The sequence below is a fragment of the Protobothrops mucrosquamatus genome, unplaced genomic scaffold (assembly GCF_001527695.2).
Source record: "Protobothrops mucrosquamatus isolate PMUCROS unplaced genomic scaffold, P.Mucros_1.0 scaffold1223, whole genome shotgun sequence".
NCBI classification, from domain to species: Eukaryota; Metazoa; Chordata; class Lepidosauria; order Squamata; family Viperidae; genus Protobothrops; species Protobothrops mucrosquamatus.
In genome coordinates this window covers 1,678-17,392 of record NW_015387431.1, presented here as the reverse complement: position 1 = coordinate 17,392, position 15,715 = coordinate 1,678, and the positions used below count along the sequence as shown (strand labels likewise).

The 15,715-nt window shown below is 36.2% G+C and overlaps 1 protein-coding gene across 1 annotated transcript in view; it reads right to left on the bottom strand.

Annotated features, from left to right (window-relative positions):
• The window catches only part of LOC107291901 (calpain-13), a gene marked incomplete at both ends in the record, with an annotated part of 30,010 nt that extends 15,314 nt beyond the window's left edge, over positions 1 to 14,696 (bottom strand). Inside the window, 5 exon segments of the mRNA XM_015820949.1 lie at positions 2,141 to 2,214; positions 5,617 to 5,674; positions 7,688 to 7,747; positions 10,791 to 10,827; positions 14,533 to 14,696. Of these exon segments, the coding sequence (XP_015676435.1) occupies positions 2,141 to 2,214; positions 5,617 to 5,674; positions 7,688 to 7,747; positions 10,791 to 10,827; positions 14,533 to 14,696 (393 nt within the window).
• Positions 14,697 to 15,715: the final 1,019 nt, after the last annotated feature.

The following is a 15,715-nucleotide window of genomic DNA, read 5'->3' as shown; positions in this document are numbered from 1 at the left end:
TTCCTGCTCTTAGCCATTTCCAGGTCTTGTGTTATCTCCTTTGCCTGCTAATTTTTTATGTACTGATCAGATAATGCTTTGTCTTTTTTCTATTCTTATTTTGTCTTTCTTGTCAACTAGTTTGGTCTCTTCAGTATTCAGTAAGGATGTATTAGCTTCAGGGCATCTTCTTCATTATCCTTCATATACTTTTCCAATGCCCTTTTTTCTTCTTCAACTATCTGATGTACTTGCAACTTTCCACACCCACCTATGCTACTTGATAGGTAGAGCCTGCCAATATCACTGCATGGATGAAAGGAATGATTATCGTTATTATTTTCCTATCTTTTGGAGATCATGGCATTGATAAAATTCCAGGTCAATGGAAGAAGGGAAATGATGCTCATTTATTCAGAAAAGAGAGAAAGATGAACCCAGGGAACTAGTAATAATACTAATAAGATTCTTTTTAAGATTCTTAATAGTGAGATTTCTTTATAAGTATTTTGAAAACAATCTAGTTTGGATTTGTAAGAAACAATCTTGCCAAACTAAGCTTATCTGTTTTGTTTTTTTTAAATCTGGCACTTTCATTGTAGGAATGCTATAAATCTACCATCTATTTACTTCAGAAAGGCATGACAAAGTACTTCAAGTCATTCTGATTAGCAAGCCAGTTATGTCTGGCTTGATGGTAATTGGGTAGATGCAAAATTAGTTCAAATAGGAAGTGCTTGTCAATGGTTTCTTATCAATGAGGTATCACATGAAATACCACAAGGGTCAATATAGGTTCCTGTATTCTCCAACATTACTTTGATTAAGAACTGAAGGGAATGCTTCTCACTTTTGTAGACCACACACATTTGGATGAGATAGATAATACGTTAGAAAATGGAAACCTATTTCAAAACAGTCTTTCTAAATTAGCAGAACAGGCTGAAAATAACAGAATGAAAGTTAACAGAAATGTGTTCTTCACTTGGGAAAAAGAAATCAAACATACAGGTATAGAATGGAGGATATCTGGTTTACTGATAGTACTTGTGAAAAAAGTGACAGAAAATGTAGTTAGCTACAAACCATGTATCAGGCACTGGAATAGGGTAGCTCCAAAGGCGATTAAATGGAGGTTTAAGATACAGCCACAGAGGTATGTTTTTTTTCTGTATTTTCTGCATTCTTCTATTGGTACTCTCTTTTGTACATTGAATCCTAACTAGCTCAGTAATCAGCTAGTTTAGTGAGCTAGTTGTATCCAACTAGCTCACTAAACATTAAGAAGCATTCAGATAAATTGGAACAATTATCACAAAATTACAAACTGAGTCCTATGAAGAGAAGAAGGAAGACATTAGATTGAGGCAGGATTGAAATTTGCTAAACAGACAGACAGACAGACCTGGAAACTGGATAACACAGAAGACTCCCAAAGCCTATTTTATACCATCCCAGGACAAAACAAGAATATGTGGCAGAGGAAATCAGTTTCAAGTTGAAAATTAGGAATATCTCAAATATTTTTTTTAAAAAAATGGTGAGAGAACCTTCTCTTGACCGCATGTTCAAGCAGAGGCCATCTGTTACATAAACTTTAAGTTGGATTCTTTTGTGGAGCAGGAAGTTGGACTGGGTGGCCTATATGGCCTTTCTATGATACAGAATCACTGAAATGTTGTAAGGACAATTGGATTGATTAAATGTCAAAATGTTATTAATTGGGATCCCCATTTAGTCTGATGTTTTTATTAATATACAACCAATCCATCTGTGGTTGGTTCCTTAATGAAAGCTTTTATATAGGATGGAAGATTAAATATCCCCCCCCCAATAATGTATTAGTACAAATACAACCATTTTTTGTTTGTTTGTTTTACTTTGGGGTGGATTGGTGTTTTCTGAAACTGAAAAAAGTGATGTTCAGGGAGGATTATTATGATTATTGTGAACTTCTTCTCCTTCCATGTAAAAATCTGTGGCAGAGAGAAAAGCTCAAAGATGAAGATTACGGCAATTCATAGCATTTCTTCATAAATTCTTGGCAGTAAGTAGTTATTCTCAGGGCTTGTGCAATGGGAAACTCAGCACACCTATAACTCAAAGCAAAGCAAGGAAAGGGGAGCACGAGGAAGGTTTATTGCATTTGTTGAAAAGATACATCCATCAGAGCTAAAAGGCTTTTGCATGAATCAAAGCTGAATCCATCTCCAGATCCCAGGCTAGCCATTAGATCTATAAGCAGAGAAATAAAAAAGCAACATACATCAAGAATGGGGGTTAGAAGTCACACCACACAGAAATGGCTTACCTTGAAATCAGGAAAATTGGAGTCTAGCGTAATTATTGCTCACAATATTTTGTGAAATACATGAGTATCTGGGAAAGAGCTGGGTCATGCCAGAGAGATTGACAAAGAGTATGACTGAAAAATATAACAAATACATGTCAGTTCGCAAGTGCCTGAATTTTGTTTACATGACCCTGGAAATGCTGTAATGGTCATAAGTGCAAAGACTAGTTGTGAGTCAATTATTTTAGTGCTGTTGTACTTCTAAGCAAATGGTTGTAAGTCAAGGACTACTTATACTTGGATTAATAACTACACTATTTATTGAATTTATTTATCTATAGAACAAATCATTCAATGTACAACATCCTCACATATGATAACCATGGTTTCTTTCATGCACAAATACAGAAACCTTCAAGTAGCTCTAGAAAGATCCCCCTCCTTCCTTCCAGCAGGAATAGCAAGAAGTTAATGGGGGGAGGGTAAGCAGGATGGAGCCAGAGCAAAAGAGAAAGGTAACTATAGTGGAAAGAGATATAAAAATGGAGGGGGAGAGGAGAAACAAAAAAGGGAACAGAAGGGAAAAGAACTAACCAGACAAAAAAAGAAAAAACTTATGTATGAGAACTCTCTGGGTAATATAAGTCTGTCTGTCTGTCTGTCTGTCCATTCCTATGACAGCCTGAAATACCATTTTTTATAGTAATGTTGTGGGCATATTTGTATAATATTGAATACATTTCTAGCCCATTTTTTCAGGGTTAAAAAATTATGACTCAATAATGTAAAATTCACAACCAAATCTAAAGTCAATATTTACTGTGTAAATCTTAATTAGTGAGATAGAAGAAATTGGAAAGTAGCATCTGGTAACCCCTTGAGTTAAAATGCAGAATACTAAATTCTTCTTATTGTTATTCTTATTATTCTATTCTTTCTACAGGATCTCCAAGCTATGCACAGAAAAAAGAATAACACACATTTCAGTAAAACATAAAACAAGCAAGACAATAAAAAGGATTAAAAGTAAACATATAAATGTATACGTGTTATAGCAAAATTTCTTTGCAAGGGACTCTACACCTGCAGTAAGTGTTAACCGGCAAAATCCTGGATAAACCAGTGCATTATTTTGTGAAATACATGAGTATCTGGGAAAGAGCTGGGTCATGCCTTGTGTATCACAGAGAGTTTGAGAAAGAGTATGATTGAAAAATATAACAAATACATGTCAGTTCGCAAGTGCCTGAATTTTGATTACATGACCCTGGAAATGCTGTAATGGTCGTAAGTGCAAAGACTAGTTGTGAGTCAATTATTTTAGTGCTGTTGTACTTCTAAGCAAATGGTTGTGAGTCAAGGACTACTTATACTTGGATTAATAACTACACTATTTATTGAATTTATTTATCTATAGAACAAATCATTCAATGTACAACATCCTCACATATGATAACCATGGTTTCTTTCATGCACAAATACAGAAACCTTCAAGTAGCTCTAGAAAGATCCCCCTCCTTCCTTCCAGCAGGAATAGCAAGAAGTTAATTGTGGGGGGGGGGGGGTGTAAGCAGGATGGAGCCAGAGCAAAAGAGAAAGGTAACTATAGTGGAAAGAGATATAAAAATGGAGGGGGAGAGGAGAAACAAAAAAGGGAACAGAAGGGAAAAGAACTAACCAGACAAAAAAGAAAAAAAACTTATGTATGAGAACTCTCTGGGTAATATAAGTCTGTCTGTCTGTCTGTCTGTCTATTCCTATGACAGCCTGAAATACCATTTTTATAGTAATGTTGTGGGCATATTTGTATAATATTGAATACATTTCTAGCCCATTTTTTCAGGGTTAAAAAATTATGACTCAATAATATAAAATTCACAACCAAATCTAAAGTCAATATTTACTGTGTAAATCTTAATTAGTGAGATAGAAGAAATTGGAAAGTAGCATCTGGTAACCCCTTGAGTTAAAATGCAGAATACTAAATTCTTCTTATTGTTATTCTTATTATTCTATTCTTTCTACAGGATCTCCAAGCTATGCGCAGAAAAAAGAATAACACACATTTCAGTAAAACATAAAACAAGCAAGACAATAAAAAGGATTAAAAGTAAACATATAAATGTATACGTGTTATAGCAAAATTTCTTTGCAAGGGACTCTACACCTGCAGTAAGCGTTAACCAGCAAAATCCTGGATAAACCAGTGCATTATGATTGCTAGACAATATTGGGGCCAATTAAAATTAGATCAGAGCAAATAAATCTTTCAGATCATCCAGAAGTCCAGGGACTTCCATAGTTCTATGTCATTGCAGAAATATCTTCATTTCCAATTAGGGCGGTGCAGACCTTTCAAGAGGCATTGTCTTGTGGTGAAGGTTCAAGTGGAGGACTACTTCAAAGGGCCCCAGTTCTTACTTGCAGAACAGTTGCTGAAGCTTGATTCACTATTTAAAAGTGCTTTCTGAATATTAACAGAAGCCACTTTCATCAAAGTCAAGCAACAGATCAGCTCTGCTTTGATGCCTTATTGGCAAAGCACCTCATTCAGGTGAATCAGTCACAAATGATACATACAATATATGTAGCCAAAAGAAAGGATATTATAGTTAGGCCTCCAAAGGAGATTTTTTTTCTTTTTACCTGTATCATATACTGGAAGTAAGGGAAGCTGGAAAGGATTGATGGGAGGAATATGGGAAGCTTGAAAGTTTTAGTGCTAATAAATAAAGCCTTAATATGACCACATTTGGAATATTGCATCCAGATTTGGTGACCATATTATGTAGAGAATAGAGATGTAGAAAGTCTGGAAAGAGTGAAGAAAAGAGCAACAAAGATTATTAGGGGGCTGGCGGCTAAAGTATAGGAAGAAAGGTTGCAGGATTTGAATTTGTCTAATCTAGTGAAAAGAAGGACTAGTGGTGACATGCTAGCAATGTTTCAAGAAAAGACTGGACAGTCACTTGTCTGAAATGCTATAGAGTCTTTTGGGTGGTTGGACTAGAAGACCTCCAAGATCTCTTCCAACTCTGTTATTCTGATTTTTGATGATTTTGACTTTTAATGATCAGTAATTCCTTCTGCTAAGTAAACTGGGGTCCCAATCCCACTGAGACAAAGGAAGTGTTTAACAGGAGCTCAGCTATTGTATCTTAGCTGACAGCTTGAGGTTTTTGTCCCTGCAGTAGTGAGTAAACAGAGTTAATATTGCCCAATGTACCAATTATGCCTCTTATTGAAGAAATAGCAACTGAATAGGACCAAAGGCAGAGGAAAAATAAGGGGACAGAAGTGGGTGTAAATAACAGCTAAAACTGGACATAAAGTATGAACTTTACCTTTTAGGAGAATGCCATTAAGAATCCTTTGCAACTGTGAGGCATCTAAGTAGGAGTTCTAATGTAGAACAAACATACACAAACAAAAAATGCTTATGAATACTATGGTTCCTTGGAAACTTGTCTTGTTACTATATCCACTTAATTGAAGGAATAGGGGAAAAGCCACTGTCCATTCCAGGCAGAACACTCCAGATTCAATCTCAGCGCTTGAAGCATAGGAATCCTTTTGTCTTATTTCACACAGTAGTTCTTAATTTTACATCTATGGAAATAATTTTTATTTATTTGGGATAATTTGCAGCCTTGCCCACTGGCTCCATTTTCTTTTACCACTCATTCTACCCCATCCCTCTTCCTAGGCTTCATTTGTAGTTTTAGTGCAAATTTAGTTTGGTTGTTTATTTTTGCACTGTTCCAGATAGCACATTTTAAAAATGCAAGAAAGAATTGCACTTGACAGATGTCAGAGGAAGATACAAAATTTAGATTTTATCATTTTTTTAATGGGCTAATTTGAAGATATTGTTTCTTCTCCAAATTCCCTTGATTCATTTATTATTGGGAAATACAAATATGCATACAGAGATGTTTTCTTTATCATATTCTGTAGGCAAATAATCAGCTAATTTTAGTAACAAATATTCAAGAAGTAGATTTCTCATAATATTCCGTTGCCTTAAAAATTACCAAACAGAGGAAAAGCAGCAACGTATATGCTGACTGCTTGAATGAGCTTCCTATTTCCACATAAAGAAGATAATAAAATAAAACAAATAAAACTGAAGCAGGCAGAGAAAAGCAGATGAGTGTTCCTGGTCACTATGGACAGGCACTCCTCAGTGACTTAGATGGTGACCACCATCTTCTCAATTAAGCCAAAATCAAGGTAAAAGTACCAGTGACTTGGGGGGTTCAAAGAATTGCAGATGTTTAGAAATAATAATTACAAACAACAACAAAAGATTAATCAATTTACAAACTCAGCAGGAATGGGAAAGCAAAATAGAAAACTAAAGCAGAGGAATTTCTAGAGCCTGGTCTAGAAATCTCTTAGGACTGGAGCAGGAAACCTCCAGCCAGCCTGAATAGCCCATCTAGTCTCTTTTTCTTCCTTAAGGACAGGACAGAATAGGAAATTTCAAAAGCCAAGGGAGAGGCTACGTGGGTGAAGACAAGACTAGATCTCTCCCTTATCCTGCAGGTTTCCTTTGAGGAATGGGGGGAAAAAGTTGAAATCCCTCTTCTTCATTCATATGATGGCTACTGTGTTTTTATATTATCTGTACCCAAAGTCATTTCTAGTCTTCTATTTTTTACACTTAGGTCTCAACTATAGCTCCTGAGAAATTATTAGGGAAAAAAAGGAGGATGATTTGTTTTGGCATGCTAAAGAGTTTTAATAGGAGCCCTAGAAGCTGCATAGAAGCTGCAAATATCTGGCTTGCAGCAAGGACTTGATTGACTCAGGAGACTCCTATCATTTTCCTTCTTTGCCCTGACTGCTCCTGAAGACAAATGGTGTGCACCTTTCACAGTCAGCATTGCTGTTTTCACCTTTTATGTGCTGATACAACTATTAGCTGTGAGAGGTCTGTTATACAGAGGCTTTTGGCAGCAATTTTTCTCTCGGCTAAGTCAAGGAGTCCTTTATAACAGTTTATTAAGCCATTAAGATCATCTCCTGTGAACCCATGCAGCTTGGCTCAGAAAGAATGCAAATCAATTACCCAAACATTGACTGATGCCTCCTTTCCAAATGTGGAAAGTACAAACTGGAAGTAATTCTGATAGACTAAAATATGATCCAGGAAGCCACATCTATCTGTAGCCAAGGGTTACAGTTAATTGCTTGTTTGAGGAACATTTTTCTGCCCACAAACAATCAACTCCAAACCATCTATTGTGTTCTAGCCAGGTCCCTTGTCTGATTTGTCATAACAACTAGCAAATCAATAGCATTTTGAGAGATACCCTTGAGATCTGCATGGTTTAAAAGCAAGATGGGAAAGTTCCCTTTCTCAATTCTACAAACCTTATTAATTCTCACTTTTATTTCCACTCAACAAACCTGATAAGCATATCTTAAGAAGACACTTTCATAGTCGTCTGGATTCCAGATGAGCTTATCCTGCATAAAAAAAATATTATGCATGTATAAAAATCAGCTGCAAAATATCAGTCCACGTGAAACACCTCACTATTATTCACTCATTATGTTTCTAGCCATTTACAACAGGCAACATTGCACAGCCAACCTCAGAAGCCTGACAGTGACAAAAACAGCCCTATTATCCGATCCTTCATGTCTTTCTTATTTATCTAATTAAATTCCATCCAGTGGCACCCCGTGTCCAAACTTCAAATTGCTCCAGGCCATTTGTGAGTGCCTCATCTAGAAAAAAGCCTGCATGATACATTATTCATAAAACAACACGGTGTTATTTTATGAAAGCTTTGTGAAAGAACAAGTTTTCAACAAAGTCTCAGGGATGAGGGCAGCTGGCAGTGATTTGTGGGGGGAAAAGTGTCAGACTTAGAGAGCAAGAAAGAAGAGGAATGAGACAAAAGAGTGTCCATAAAGCTGGGATCTTCTTGAGTATAACCCTGTCTTTGAGATATGCAACTTATGAGTTCTTTAATGCTGGTTAAACACCAAAGAGGTCACCATCATCTGAAAAAAAAAAAAAGGAAACTGGCACACTCTCACTGGTACTGTATGGATTCGAATCAGCTGAAGCCAGGCTTCTGCAATTTGGTGCCCTCTAGTTTGGTTTAGACTACAACTCCCTTTGCCCATGCTGGTTAGTGATGAGAGAGATGCAGACAGCACACACGGAGTGAAAGCTGCTTTAAACAATAACCTTTTGGCAATTATTGTACTTCAAGCATTTCTGAACTACTAATGTGTAGGACTACTAGCCATCACTGTGGCTATATCTAACTTCTCTGAACTACTGATTTATTACCCCAGCAACAGTGGAGAGACTCTGCACATTGCTAGTGCATAATTGTTTCAGAGCAAATTACTGAATTCACAAGACCCCCTAGATTAAAAGAAGGCTTGTGTCATCCACATCAAAGGTTGTTGACTTATACAGCTGTGGATTCTTCAGCAAACTATGGTTAAACCAAACCATGTTTAAACCCACCTTGGAATGAGATGTGTTCATTCTGTAAACAGGAGTATCCAACTTTGACCACTTTAAGACTTGTGGACTTCAACTCCCAGAATTCCCCAGCCAGTCATGCTTAAAGTGGTCAAGATTGGATGCCCTTATAGAACCCTTGAATATTTCATTGTTTTTCCAAATTGGGGAGTGATGGATAAGCCCCTTGGCTGTGTTTTTATTTTTGTTTTCTGTTTGCATTTTGGGTCCAGATGCTATATTTTCTGAGTTACTATTGTCTTTTTATGTTACTATTTGTGACCCACTCAGCTAGGGGGAGTATCCAGACTGAATATAAACTAGGAAACCAATAAATGTTGAAGAGATGCAGATAGCTGTCATTATTCATGGGACACCCATTTCAATCTCATTATCCATGACTGTGGATAATAAGATTTTGAAAAAAATTGCACTTTAAGAATGTTTCAAGCCTGTCCACCACTGTGTTCATGCATAAAATACCTCCCCCCAAAAGGCTATACTTTTTGCTGCAAATACTGGTCTGATCTCATTTTAGTGATATATATAAATAAAATGAGGGCCACCCAAAATGGAGAGGGGGATGGCTCCCCCTCCCCTTGGCATCAATGAGATTTTCAGAAGAATCTACCTTAGGGAAGAGCATTTGCTTCCTTTCCAGCATGAACGCTAAGTAATTTTAAAAGCTATAAAACCATGGTTCCAATGTCCTCTAGTTGGTCTTAAGTTATTTAACCTATCTCTCTCAGGGGGTTGCAATACTTCCACTGTTGATAAAATGGTTGCACTTTACTTGGTATAAATTTGGAGCAGCTTTTTGACTTTAGTGTTAAATAGCATGGTGTCACAAGGACAATTAGGCAATCTATTTTTCAGAGTAAGCTAAGATTTAAAAGAATAAAATAGTGAAGTACTCCATCTCCCTTTTCATTGATCTTGAGTGTTACAGCGGTGGCATTAAATGCAAAACAAATAGTCTGGCCTATTCATCTCAAGAGAATAAGAAGATGAGATTTCAAACAGAAGAAAGGATAGTCCCGTTTTTCAATACTGCCAAAGAGGCAAACTGTCAATATTGTATTTCATTTTACTGATGATGGGAAAACATACTGCCTCATCTTTGCTTAATTCCCTCTGATAAATAATAAGAATTTAAAACATGATATAATTACAATATCTAATTATAATACATACACTTTTTGCTAAAGCCTTATTCACCTTGGGATAAGCTTTAGCATTCCAGAAAAGATTAAGTAAAGGTCTTCAGGTGGCCTGGAGATAACATCAAAATAGGCACTAGGTGAGCCTCTATGAAAGAACATTACTGTAATTGGGATGCCACCACTTCAAAGACTCTTTCACTAGTGACAACTAACTTTACTTCAGGTAGTAATGGCACTTAGATGAAAACAGAGATATCCATGGAGGCCTAAGGAAGGCAGAAATTCTTTAGGTGCCATACTCCCAAAGGCTTCAGCATGAAAATCTGTCACTTCAATGGTTAATAAATAAAATCATGACTTAGCATGCCCCAGTATAAAATCTAATGCTAATCTTGTTTCTACATCTCTAAATACAGGGTGACTGCTGTGGCTTCCAAGAGGGTTCAGACCCACAGCTGCTTTTCAATTCTGTCTGAATCATAGAACATCAATAATAGATGTCTTTCATTTAAAGTAAAAATTCTTCACCTCTAGGAGATGGCCCAAAAGGAAGATAATTATCTCCAGACCTTAAAGATCAATTAGTCTACAAAGGCTGTACAACTATTTCTATTGGGGTAGGGCAACATTTTGATGTCCAAGGGCCAATGATTTTTTAGTTTCCTTTCCTCTGCAATTTTGGCTGGAGTTTAGGATTTGTTATTTCTTTATGATCTAACTTAAATTTAGCTAAGAGATTAAATTGTCCCTCAAATATGGGTTTTATGTATTTGCGGCCTCAAAAAAGCACTTCAATATTGAGAAGTTTGGAGATTGCACACAGTGTACATCCTCAGATCATTCGTTCGTTATATCCACATACCTTTGTCCCCTGTGAACTGATTTCATTGTCTGTCTCCCTAAAAGGGAAAAAAAATCACACACATAAAAATGAGAACTTCATCAGAGTAGATTATTTTTTATTTATTGCTTACAAGATCCAGAGAGGACAGTGTGTTATCATATTCAACCTTGATGTGTGTTTATCAAGCAACAGTGCACAAATCATTATCTGTGCCCAAGAACTAAATTATGGATGTTTCCACAAATTCTTTTTGACAAGGGAGACCAAGGTCCACATAAGTGGTATGACTTTCTGAAAAGAAAATCCAGAATGTAAATTATATTTTATTGTCTGATAAATCAAGGCAATGGAATTTTATTTATTACACTCTAGCAACAGCTCTGTGCACAGTTAAGTGAATGTGAAGGGATCTAGGATAATATAGCTTTGCCTTAGGTCAAATTATCTTGATAATCAATAACACAATTATATTAGACTAAAATATCACATAATGTGGAGATTTATATTTGGTTTTCCTAATGGAGCTTCTCAAATGATTTAATTTCATCAACAATAAAAAAATATCTTCTTCAGCTAAATGCTACATATTATTACATACAAACTTCCAAACATAGTCAATTTCTCTGTGTTACTCCATATTGATCATCAGATATTATCAAATGTAAAACACCACTCCATGACAAGGATTAAGTACTGTCAAATATCAGCCATCAAACCTAAGAACAAAATATCATTGTCAACTAATGATTAGTTAAAATAATCTCATCAAATATTCATCAACTTCTTTTTAGACAGATTTAATTTGTCATAAGCAGGTAGACAAATGCATGTTTGCCTTTAAGAAGACCGAGCTTCTTTAAATAGAATACAATAGAGCTGGAGCTTGAAGGTCTTCTAGTCCAGTCCCCCGCTGAAGCAGGAGAACCTATACCATCTCAGACAAGTGACTGTCTAGCTTCTTTTTAAAAATCTCCAGTGATGGAGTGCCCACGATTTCTGGAGGCAAGCTGTTCCACTGATTAATTTCCTCACTGTCAGGAAGTTTCTCCTTAATTCTAGGTTGCTTCTCTCTTTGTTCAGTTTCCAACCATTGTTTCTTGTCCTGCCCTCTGGTGCTTTGGTGAATAACATGACTCCCTCTTCTTTGTGGTAGCCCCTCAAATACTGGAATACTGATCTCATGTCTCCCCTATTTCTTCTTTTCTTTAGATTAGCGAGACCCAAGTCCTGCAGCAGTTCTTTGTATGTTTTAGTCTCTAAGCCTTTGATCAACTTAGTTGTTCTTCTCTGAATTTTTTCCAAACTCTCAACATCTTATGGTGACCAAAATTGGCTGCAATATTCCAGGTGTGGTCTTACTAAGGTTTTATTAAGCGGTACTAATACTTTGCGTGATCTTGATTCTATGCCTCTGTTTATACAACCCAGGATTGTATTAACTTTTTTGGCTGCTGCTGCACACTGCTGGCTCATGGTCAAGTGATCATCCACTAGGATTCCAAGATTACTGTTTTTAAGCGAGGTCTCGCCCAGTCTGTACTTGTGCCTTTGATTTTTCCTGCTTAAATGTAAAACTTTGCTTTTCTCCACATTTTGTTGGATAGGGTCCATTGTTCAAGTTTGTCAAGATCTTTTTGGATCCTGAGTTTGCCTTCTGGGGTGTTGGCTACTCCTGCCAGTTTGGTGTCATCTGTAAATTTGATGAGTTCCCCTTCAATTCCCTTATCAAAGTCATTTATGAAGATATTGAAGAGTACTGGGCCTAAGATGGAAACTTGTGGTACCCCACTGCTTACTTCTCTCCATGTGGATGTAGTGCCATTGAGGACTATCGTTGAGTACGCTTTGCCAGCCAGCTACAGATCCATCTGGTGGTGATGTTGTCTATTCCACCTTTTTCTAGCTTACCAAGGAGTAGGTTGTGGTCTACTTTATCAAATGTCTTACTGAAATCTAAGTATACTATGTCCACAGCATTTTGCTGGTCTACTAATTTAGTCACTTTATCGAAGAATGAAATAAGATTGGTTTGGCATGATTTGCTTTTAACAAACCCATGCTGGCTACTGGTTATGACTTTCTTTTTTTCTAGTTGTTCACATATCTGTTTTTTGATTATCTTTTCTAGGATCTTACCAGGTATTGATGCTAAACACATTCGTCTGTAGTTTCCTGGGTCTGTTTTTTTTCCTTTCTTGAAGATGGGAACAACATCAGCCATTTTCTAATCATCAGATATTTCCCTGGTGCTCCAGGATTTGTGAAAGATATAGTACAATGGTTCTGAGATAACATCTGCCAGCTCCGTCAGAACTCTGGTTGTAATCTGTCTGGTCCCGGTGATTTATATTTGTCAAGGTCGGATAGGTGTTCTCTTATCATTTTCTTGCTTATTTTAAATTTTGTTTCTAGTTTGTCTTTTGCCGTGGGGTTTTTTTTTTTTTGTATTAGGTATAATGCCAGAAAAGATTGATAAACAAAGCATATATTTGATTTTACATGTGATAACAGCAGCAAGAATCATATTCGCACAACATTGGAAAAAAGAAGAAATACCACCAGAGGAAGACATAATTAAAAAAATACTAGAATGTGTGGAAATGGACAGACTTACTTTAAGGTTGAAAGAAAAAGAAGAAACAGAATGCTATCAAACTTGGGACTTATTTTATCAATGGCTGGAGAAAAGAATAAAAGATTAGCAATTAAATTTGTATTAGTGAATGATAAACTCAGACAACACATTTGTTGAACAAGTACTATTAAACTGTATGAAAAAAAATAATAAAAACTTTTTTAAAAAATAAAAATAAATTAAAGTCAGCTCTTTTGAAGTTTAAGACCCTGGTTGGATTGTTTTCTGTTGTTAGTGTTTGCGTTATATTAAATTCCAGTATGATGTGGTCACTTTCGCCCAAGGTTACGGTAACTTCAACTCTCTCTATCACTTCTTCTCTATTAGTAAGAATTAAGTCCAATATGGCTTTACATCTAGTTCCCTCCTCCACCTTTTGGATGACAAAGTTGTTGGCTAGGTTGGTTAGGAATCTGTTTGATCTACCGCTCACTGCAGAGTTTGTCTCCCAGTTGATATCTGGATAGTTGAAGTCTCCCATTACTATTGTGGTATGCTTCCTACATATATTTGTTAACTGGTTGGCAAAGAGTTCATCTATTTTTTCTGATTGGTTGGGTGGTCTGTAATATACACCTATAGTGATGTCACTTTTTTTCTCTTTTATAATAACCCATATGCATTCTGGGGAGATTTTATCTTTGATCATGTGCATTTCTGTAGATATGTAGTGTTCTCTTACATATAGTGCTACTCCCCCTCCTCTTTTTGTAGACCTGTTTCTTTCGAACAATCCATCTATCAGTCCATTCCATGGGTTTCGTCCCACCAGGTATCTGTAATACCAACTATGTTATACCCTCCCTTGTGTACTATTGCTTCTAGTTCACCCTGTTTGTTCCCCCAAGCTTTGAGCATTTGTATATAAGCATTTAAGACTTTTATGCCTGTCCTTGGGTATGTTTCCTGCAGCTCCTGAATATTGTTTGAGTTTTTCTTTTTTCTCATCTCTACCCACCTCATTGTTTGATTTGTTTTCTTGGGATTTATGATTGGTTTTGGGTTCTAGAGATTTTGAAGATTGGTCACCCTCCCCCCTCAATTTTAGTTTGATAAAAAAGGATAAAGAAAATGGTGGATTTTCTTTGTCTGATACAATACATGTTCTAATTGTAATTACTTTACCTTATATTGCCTTGACTTTTTAGAAAGATTCGTAGAAGAAACTTTAATTCTTGGCTTTGTGGTGATGTAGTTGGAATAATTGTGTAATCGCCAGGCTTCAATGGACAGGAAACGGTGATATCTCGTGTTACCTTAAGCTGCGTGTCATGAACTATGGTTCTACCCTTAGACAAAATATTATGAAAAGAAATTATTAGTTACTTTGAAGTTATTTTAACTTGCAGCTTTTTTTGCTACATACACAGACACACACATTCACACAGACACACACACTTACATATTTATTCACCAATTGATGGTAAGCATGCTAGAGTTGGTTGAATGGTCAAGGTTTCATGGATATCCATAGCAAAATCACAAGCCCATGCATGCACTTTATTTGAAAGTGAGATTCATTTGTTATAAATGGGCTAATCTCCAAATATCTATGCCTGAGACTGTATTATCTGTAATATATGGAAGATATAGCAGAACCAACAAAAGGAGTGGGAAATATTTAGAGAGAGGAGATTTTATCTGCATCTTTAGGCTTGTCATGAGCATTCTGAACCTTGTATCAAACCCACTTCTATAAGAAAATAATAGACCCTGCTATATTTCTTGTGGCTCCAATATTTTCAACAAAATGGCACAATAAATAAAATGCAACCACTATTACTGTGATGACATATAAAGACAACATGATAAAAAACCCAACTAAAAAAATTCTTACGAAAACACTGGAGTGTATACTATAAATCCCATTTAGAATGGTTAGTCGGAGTAGGCACAATACTTTATGAGCAATGCCTTTTTTGGGTGGGAAGGACACACACACACTGCTATCTTGCAAAAAAGAAAGGAAAAATATTTTCAAAGTGGGAGGGGGGCAAAGGAAGTGTTGAACTTAGAACGTGATGAATTAAAACTTCAGTAAACCTAAATAGGGACAACTCTTTTTAAGCAAATGGAATTTTTTATGTACAATCATTTCTTTTGTTCAAGATATAGAGAAGCTTTCATGGTATTTGGATATTTTTTAACTGAGCATCTTATCCTTGAAACTGTCTTGATGCAAGCAAGCTATTCTAACAATGGAAAAAGAAACTCCAGATTTTCTGTATATAAATATTGGATAAATGGTTTTTCTTTCATTTACGTTTTCCTCCTCCCCCCACCCCCTGCTGCCTTTATAATGTATACA